Here is an 8366-nt window from a genome sequence, read left to right on the forward strand (position 1 = left end):
GTAGTCCTATCTCCACCTTCCTCTTGCTCCAACCCCGGGAGTCTGGGTCAGGGGAGTGGTGGGAGGTGGGGCAACTGGGCGCAATATTTAACTTTTCTTGCTGGTTTGTTTTGCTTGGGGAGGGAAGAACAAGAGAGAAAGGCTTTCCATGGAGATTCAGAGAAGGGAAAGCATCTCATGCTTGTTCTGGATTTCTCTCTTCAACCACGGACATCCCTTCTTGGGCTACGTGTGAGCTGGGCATCACTAAGTCACACCTGAGCCTCTCTTGCTGCCAAGGGAGCAAATGCTGGTGTTGAACTGTTTTGTCTTGCCTGCAGCTCTCCCCAGGTGGGGTTCCTGCGGTTCCTCAACCTGCTGGCAACCTTTGACTGGAAAAACAACCCTCTGATCATCAATCTGAATGCTGGCCTCACAGGTGAGCAGGCAGCATGCAGGAGAGCCAGGGTGTGAGAGTCTTGAGCCCTCCTTGGTCAGTGCCTGGCTCCAGGGATCTTGGATACATGGAGGCATCATGGCTTCTGCCAGGGGCATGAGATTTTCCCCTGCCTTAGTCCTGTCCTGCCATGCTTTTGAAACCCTCTGCTCCTTCATGGCCGGCATTTTTGCTTGAGGCTTTGCCCTGGCTCTTGGAGGGCCAAACCTTCAGTTGTGCTGGGAGGGCAGTTAGGCTCTTAAACAGGAAGCTTCAAAGCCATCTGCACTGTGTCTGCTTTGAGAGCACTGGTGCACCACTTAGATCACAGGGATGATCTACTAGTCCCTGGTTTGAAAACCTGCAGGGGAAAAGGGCTGCAGTCCTCCGGGTTTTGTTATTTCCTGAGCATTGAGGATTTCCTGGTAAAGGTCTCTGGTTTCCCAAGGAGAATGTTGGTGCATCCAACAACCATGTTGGTCCATCCATGCTGCCCCCTTCCTTGTGTTTTGTCTGTTGATTGCCTTTTGGATATGTGCCATCTTTCCTCAGGAGCCAGAAGAGACCACAAGATTATCTTGGCTTTGGGTGGTGGTGGTGTGGGGGTGATTTCTACACCCAGCAAAGTTGGTTTATAAGAAAAGGTAAAGCCGCTTGGAAGCAGTGAGTGCAGTGTGGCAGGAAGCGGCTGTTTCTGTGGGTTTCAGCACTCTCTCAATTTCTTTTTTTGAGACAGAATTGGGTTTTGGAAACTGATGTTTTTCTACCTTCCAGCTTTTTTTAATGAACTAAATGGGAAATGTTTTTAGCCAAAGAGCTGTGTGTTTTCCCACTTGAGGGGGGAAAAAATAGTAGAAAACTCTTTGGGTACAAACTCTGTCATTAGCTTATAATGTGAGTTCCCAGTCCCGGTGCCTGCCATGTCTTGAGCCATGTCTGGGCATGCCTGAGTGTGTGTAGAGCAAAGGTCCATCTAGCCCTGCATCCTGTCTCCAAAACTTTCCGCAGCCGAGTGCTGAGGGAAGCGTGAGAGCAAGCCTGTGGCGATGGAGCTCCGATTGCACATGGACTGTGGGATTAGAGGGCGGAAGAGAATAAAGCCCATTGTACTGCCCTTTTCTGGGCTGCGATACATGGGCAAGAAGGCTGGAGGGCTGTGGATAGGGCAGAGCATCTCACCCGTCTGCCTCCCCTCTCCAGATGCTGACTGCACAGAGATCAAGAACAAGTTTGTGGCGGCTCGCTCTCGCTTGCCTGTCATGTTCATTGCCACCCCTAAAGACCACTGGAGCTCCATGTGGACCCAAGAGCGACCTTCCGCACAGGTGAGCTGTGCCCTCTGTCCTTGCCCAATGGTGGGTGCTGGCTTGTGGCAGTTCCCCGCTCCCAGTGCTGGAGCCAGCTCCAGTGGCCCTCTGGGTGAGTGGGGTCCCTGCTACATCCAGGACTGCCGAGTTTTACCCTCTGGCTTTCATCCCTCCTCAGATCCTGCAGCGCCTTCTTGTGCTGGCCTCAGAGTCTCTCCGAGCCCTGGAGGAGCAGCTCATGGACCCACTTAGCAGCCAGGATGTGAAGGTAACCCCTTGGGGTACCAGCACAAGAGTTTTCAGACTCTGGCAATGTGTATTGGTCTTCAGTGGTGATTGCTGGGATGTGTTAGTAGGATCAGGCTGTGGCCATGCATGGTTGCCCCAGGATGGAGAGCAGGAAGGATAGGAGCTGGGACACTGGTGCCCCCCTGTGCTACCCTGCTTCTGGGGAACCCAGCTCTGGATAGAAATTTGGAGTGAAATACCACCAACTGGAAAACACTTATTTTGTATTCTCTGGTTTTCTCAGGGCGCATGGGGAAAACCTGGAGTGTTGCTGTGCAGAATTGGTCACATGTCCATGGCTGGAGCAAATGGTGCCTCTGGGAGGCACTGTCTTGATGTAACTTTGCAAATCTGGCTTGTGTGCTTGAGTCTAACCAAGTCCAGGGTGGTGGAGGTTTTTGTAGGATGCTAACAGGCACTTTAGGAAGATGTTATTTTGGTTTGAGCAGAGGACCAAGGCCATAGGTATTTTAAACCTCTTAATTTTCTCTTTTAAGTTAAAACATCCATTACTCAAAGGGACCGGGGACATGCAGACAGTTATTTGCCCTTTGAACGGAGATATGTGTGTTTTGAAGGGGAACTTGTTGGCATACCAAGTAGTGACTTAGGCAGCTGAAGCTGAGAGGACTCAAAAAGCCAAATAGTGGTTAGATATGACAGATTTACATTAGGAAAAAAACCCACATAGTGTGTTTTGTTTTGTTTTGCTTTTCTTGCCTAGGCAATATAAAAAGGATTTACTGATGTTGCTTTCAGTTCTGCTGTGTTTTGTGTTGGAAGTATTACAAGGCTGAGCTCTACTTGAGGCAGGGGCAGTGTGTTACTGAGTTGTGAAGGGGTGAGACACTGTACATGTGAGATGTGCCCCATGTGCTGCAGTTGCAGTGCCAGACCCAAGACAAGCTGTTGCCTATCCATAGTGTCCTCCCAACCCCTTGACTCAGCCTTCTCAGTCCTCCTTCCCCCTCCCCTCCCCTTAGCCATTGCAGCAGGATCCTTTCTTATCCCCAGGGTGTCCCTCTGCTCTGTGCCAGCATCCTCCCAGGCCCATGACATTCCTTAGGGGTAAACACAGGATGCTGTTTCCAGGGCTGATAATCTGTTTGTAAGCAAAGTGGTGATCAGAGGAGGGAAAAGCCCTTCCAGTGCAACTTGGAGTTGACTTCTTTTCCCTTGTATCTAAGAGGGTGCTCCAAGTTGGTTTTTATTGTCTTCATTTGAGTTGCTTGGGGACATGCTGCTCTTATGCAGATGAAGACATGGGTTTGTGAGATCTGTTTCTTTGCTCCCAGGGGAGTTCAATAAGCTGTGGACTTGGTCAGCTGGGAAAGTGGGGTCTGTGTGGACCACAGCTGGGACTTAGTGCTGGTCACTGTTCTTCATGTGTGTTCTCCCCAGCCTGGCTATAAACCAACTCTGAGCAGCGGGTTTTCTGCCAGCACCAAGTCAGGCGGTGTCCCATGCCTCTGTTCATGTCCCTGCATCATTTATTCCACAAAAACGTACACATATAAGTTTTTTTTCCATTTTAATATAGCTGTATCCACTGTGCCAGATCCTGCCTGTCCAAATATTTATGTATCTGGGATTGCTCCCCTCCATTAACAGGGCTTGCTCTCACTCTCTGTCTGCTTTAGGGAAGATGCTGCTGCCCACTGGGGCAACTTCTGTTGGACGCATGGGACCATCCTGTTATTACACAGGTTCTCATGTCCCCTGAGTGTCATTTGGCTCCTGTTAGCTTCTTGACTCCCCTCTTCGTTATGACACTCTGTCATGTGCAGTGTGGTTACCTGCCTCAGCTCACCATCTATCCTCCTCTTGACTGCCCACCGCACTGTTGTGCGCTCAGGTGGGCTTCCTGGGGTCTCTGGTCAGGGTTGGAGAAGACCATGTTGGCCCTGTGGCAAGCTCTTCTGCAGGGACTGTCCCCAAGGCCTGGGGACAGTGGTTAGATTTCTCTGCTGAACTGGGAAACCAATAGGGTGGAGAGTGTAGTCCTTCTGACTAGATGTCTGATGTAAGTAGGGAGCATCTCCCTTCTGTAAAGGTTGAGCTTGCTGTACAGTTGGGCTGTGGCAATCAAGTATGTCCTCCCTGATGCACTTTGGTCCAGAGAACATTTAGCCTGTCCATGAGGAAATGGCCATGGGGGAAGCACCTTGTGCTCATCAGACTCCGTGTTACAGCACTTGCATGGAGTATAGGGGGGTGAGTGTCACATCCTTCTGATGTGAGCAGAGCCCATGCTGGATCAGGGACATGTCTCAGCCCAGAGGGAGCAGGGGACCTGTATGGGCTGGAGCTCCCCGTGGCTCCAGTACAGCTGTATTTTTCTTGTGGATGTTTTGGCAAACTTGACATTAATCTCATGAAAGTTTTGGCTTTGGTTTACAACTTTCTAAGGGGAAGGGAATAAAATGCAAGCAAGGAGTTGGGAAATGTCTCTCATCTCTCTTCTTCACCTGTGTCCTATAGTAGCGGCGGTCTTTTCTCCCTGCAGATGATCTTCCGCCCTCCTTTGGACTTCTATGATGTCCTAATCCACCTGAATGCAAACCAGATTCCGCGGCATCTGGAGAGCGTGGACCGGCCACTAAAGTCATTTTCCCGGGGTGTGGTGAAGAACAGCACTGCAGTGAAGATCCTCTTTCCTGTGGTGGATTATGACCCTGTACAGTGCTACCTCCAGGAGCTGAGAGTAAGAATGGCCCTTTGGGGAGGCACAAGGGGCTACCTGCCTAAGGGGGAAGCTGCCTTCTGATATTCAGGTCATTAGTTGCCTGCCACTGCAGTTGGTGGTATCTTTATGTGTTTTGCATGTGATGGTCACTCTTCTGAATTTGAAAGCATCTTGCATCTGAAATTGCTTCTTCAGCAGAAGACGTAGTAAATGCATCACATCTTCCATGAAAATGGGAGTGCTGCTGATGTGAGAATGACCTCAGATACAAAGCACCTGGAGTCTTTGCTGAAGAATATGATACTTCAGTGCAAAAGTATCTTTAAGCCATTTGTCTCAAGTCCATTAGTTGACTTTTCATGGCTTCTTGCACCAACTGGGGAGCATGATGGACAGCAGCTAGTCATATTTTCTGGGGGGATGTAGGGGAATCCGTGGCATGGTACCAGCAGGGCTCTTGTTAGGCCGATGGTTGCATGTGCCATAGAGGCTGAATATTTGTCACAGGATGGTTTCTCCTGGGCTAGTTACATGCACGATGGCAGGGGATGTTGATAATGTGGGTATATGGAGATCATCAGTATACAAAGTTATCAGCCCAGTGCTTTTCCACCACGTAGCCATACCGAAGTCCCAGCAGGCTGGGGAAATAAGCAAGATGCTGGGTGGCAGCAGGGGTCCACACCACATCTAGACAGCCAGTACTTTGCAGATGTGCAGCCTCTGCCTCTTTCACCTTTCCCAGCTTTGCATGCAGTAATTGAGTGAATGTTGGTGTGCAGAGAAGTGGGGCTGCGATGCCCTTTTTTCAAAAACTGGCTCAAGTTTCAGGTACCGTCATCCCTTACCCACAGAAGTACTGTGAACAGCGTCAGAACTGCCATAGGAATCATAGGCTGACTTGGGAAGTAAGGGTACTGCAGAGGTCTCCGGCCCTGTTCCCCACTCAGGGCAGAGCCAGCTTTGACATTAGAGCAGGCTGTGGAGAACCCAGTCCTATTGAATGCCAACTGTGTCTAGGGATGGAGATTTCTCGCCTCCCTGTCCCAGTGTTTGGCCACCCTTGTGAAAATGTGTTTTCTAATATCTGGAGGATTTCCCATGTTGCAGCATATGTTTGCTCTTCAGGTCCCTGTGGCAGCTGGGCTACGCTAGTGGCAGCTTGCTGGAAGACAGAGCTGGAGCTGGGGGACTCCAGCTTTACCTGTTCTCTGTCAGCTCCTGGCTGGCCCTGCCAGCTCTCCTGGACAGCATGGCAGGTCAGAGGGCTTTCCTCTTGCCCTTCTCCTGACTGACATACCAGGAGGGTTTTGTTTGCCTTCCCTAACGCTTCTCTTCCCTGAAGATGTGGCAGCTTATGTCCAAGCTTGCGTTGGGGAAGGAGATGTGTCTGCAAAATTAAAATGGGTTTTGGGTGGTGTCTCTTCTCTTTCTGGGCTGCCTCTTGCAGGCTTTGCAGGGTTTAGAATTTGCTGGTGCCCCAGTTGGCTAATTCTACACAGCCACTGAGCGTTTCTCTGCTGCCACTGCCAGTCTTTGTGGTGGTGGCAGCTGCAAGGAGGATCAGCAGAAAGGGCCAGATCTTGCCTCCAGGTCCATAGAAGGAATTGTAGAGATGCCTGAATCTAGTTCAGGGTGGAAGATGCTGGGCCCTTTAGGTTCAAGCTCCCGTTTCACCTTAACCCACGTAGGAGGTGGCCAAAGAAAACTTGGAAGGGTTTCTTTGAAGGTTTCCTCAACCCTAAGCACAGTGCCATTACCTCCCACAACACCTGCCAGCTGCATTTCATGCTGATCTCTGCCCAGTATCACTGCTGTCACCACACTCCTTTCCAGCACCAACTTCTTGCTGCATTTGGATCATACCTGGGGCTCCCAGCCTTCAGGATGACAATGAGCTGAAGCCAGGGAAGCAATCTGCTGTGGCTTCAGTAGAGCTGCCAGTTCTAGCAAGGTGTGAGCTTGGTCCTTCTGTCATACACAGAAGGTTGGGCAGGCTAGCAGGGGTCAAGGAGGTGAGAGACAGAGATGCATGCGAGACCTTTTTAAATTGAGGAAGACCTCAAAATTGTATCACAATTTTCCTGTGAGTAGTGTGGCTTGTTTAGCTGGACAGTCATGGATGAGAAGAGAGGGGAGAGAATGTGCTCAGTGCTTTCCCACCTTTGGGAAGGAAAGCACCTTTGATGTTGGAGGTCCCACAGGATGTGCTGCAGAGAGTATTTGGGGGAGTTTTTTGGGATCCAGGATATGCAAGAAGGAGGGGGAGAAGCACCCTGCACAAGACTTTTAGAAGGGAGCAGGAAGCACAGCGATAGGGAACCATTCACTATTTCACTGTATCCTGGTGTCTGGATCTAAGGAGGAATAGCAGGACTGGCCCCTGTCGTCTCTTCCCTGTGTGATGAGGATTTGACCTGCCACCATGAAACCTCAAGCAAGAGGCCTAGATGTGGGTAGGAAATGGAGTGGCTTAAGCCTTAAGACCTTCTCCATGCCATGCTGGAAGGAGGGATTAGACTTGAACAGAGCCTTTCAGCAGCTGCCATGGCACTGGAGGTGCCTGCATGCATGGGCTAGAGCCTCTGTGTCTCTGGAGGGGTCAGGGCTAAGCAACTCTCACGGAGACCTGGCAGGAGGCTGACTTTGTGCTTGAAGAGGAACTAGAGACTGTTGGACAAAGGCGATGGGGAGGGCAGGCTCCTTTGGGGAGGCACTTAACAGGCTTGCTGCAAATCACGCTGTATATCAAGGCACTTGATCAGGAAACTCACTGGAGTGTGTTGCAGTTTATATAGGACTTCTGTGCTTTGTCAACTCAGTGTCAGCAAATGGCTCCATTTGCTGGTGCAAAGGTGAAAGGTGCAGAAGAGAATTCCCTGGAAAGCAACTTTCATTATCCTTTAAGTAATTATGACTTAATTGATCCAGTCAATGGTGACATCCAAGCTGAATTTTTACTGTCTGTTTTCTCTCATACGGGTAATATTAGACTTGGAATGGGGTTTGGTTGAGTTACAAATTACAGCTGGTCCTAAATCCAATATACTAACATCTCACTGAAGAAACACAGATATGAGCAAAGGTCACATTACCTTGTTGGAATCAGTGTTGTGTTTGCTTGATGTCTCGTTCTTTGGTCCGAGGGTGCTCACGAGGGAACAGATCAGGAACAGGTCACAAGTTTCTCTGAAGAGTGAGCTATGGGGCAAAGAGCCTGAAATTTGCCTTGGCAGCCCTGGCTGGGGGTGCTTTTCCTCCTCTTGAAGACCTGAGATAGGCTGTGTTCCCTTGTGGCCATTGTACTGGAAGTATCTTGCAGGACCAGTTCACTTCGCTCTTGTAGCTTCCAGATCAGTAGTGGGCAGACCTGATGGGGCTGATGAGTATCTCTTTCTGGGCAAGCAGATGTTTCTTCTGGAGAAAATCAGAGGTGATGCTGCACGTGTTCTGCAGTAACTCAGCAGTGTCCACCTGTGGGGGAAGGCTTCAAAAGCTGACTTTTCACTGCAGGGTGACCAGCAAGCAGGCGATGCATGCTGTCAGTCAAAACTACCCCATCAGAAATTATCCAGTTTCACATCTCAGTGTATCAGTGTTGTTGCTTGAAGGCAAGACCTTTGCATCAAGGTCTTGACCTGTTTTGATGTTCTTCAGTGGCCTGACTCTT

At 50.0% G+C, this 8366-nt stretch overlaps 1 protein-coding gene across 1 annotated transcript in view; it reads left to right on the forward strand.

The window, feature by feature from the left end:
* Nucleotides 1-4714, forward strand: part of NOL6 (nucleolar protein 6 (RNA-associated)) — a gene marked incomplete at both ends in the record, with an annotated part of 16153 nt that extends 11439 nt beyond the window's left edge. The window contains 4 exons of the mRNA XM_010285985.1: nt 321-418; nt 1616-1740; nt 1901-1990; nt 4517-4714. Of these exons, the coding sequence (XP_010284287.1) occupies nt 321-418; nt 1616-1740; nt 1901-1990; nt 4517-4714 (511 nt within the window). The remainder of the gene's footprint in view (nt 1-320; nt 419-1615; nt 1741-1900; nt 1991-4516) is intronic.
* Between the last annotated feature and the right edge of the window lie 3652 nt (nt 4715-8366).

This window comes from Phaethon lepturus, unplaced genomic scaffold (assembly GCF_000687285.1).
Source record: "Phaethon lepturus isolate BGI_N335 unplaced genomic scaffold, ASM68728v1 scaffold24164, whole genome shotgun sequence".
Taxonomy (NCBI): Eukaryota; Metazoa; Chordata; class Aves; order Phaethontiformes; family Phaethontidae; genus Phaethon; species Phaethon lepturus.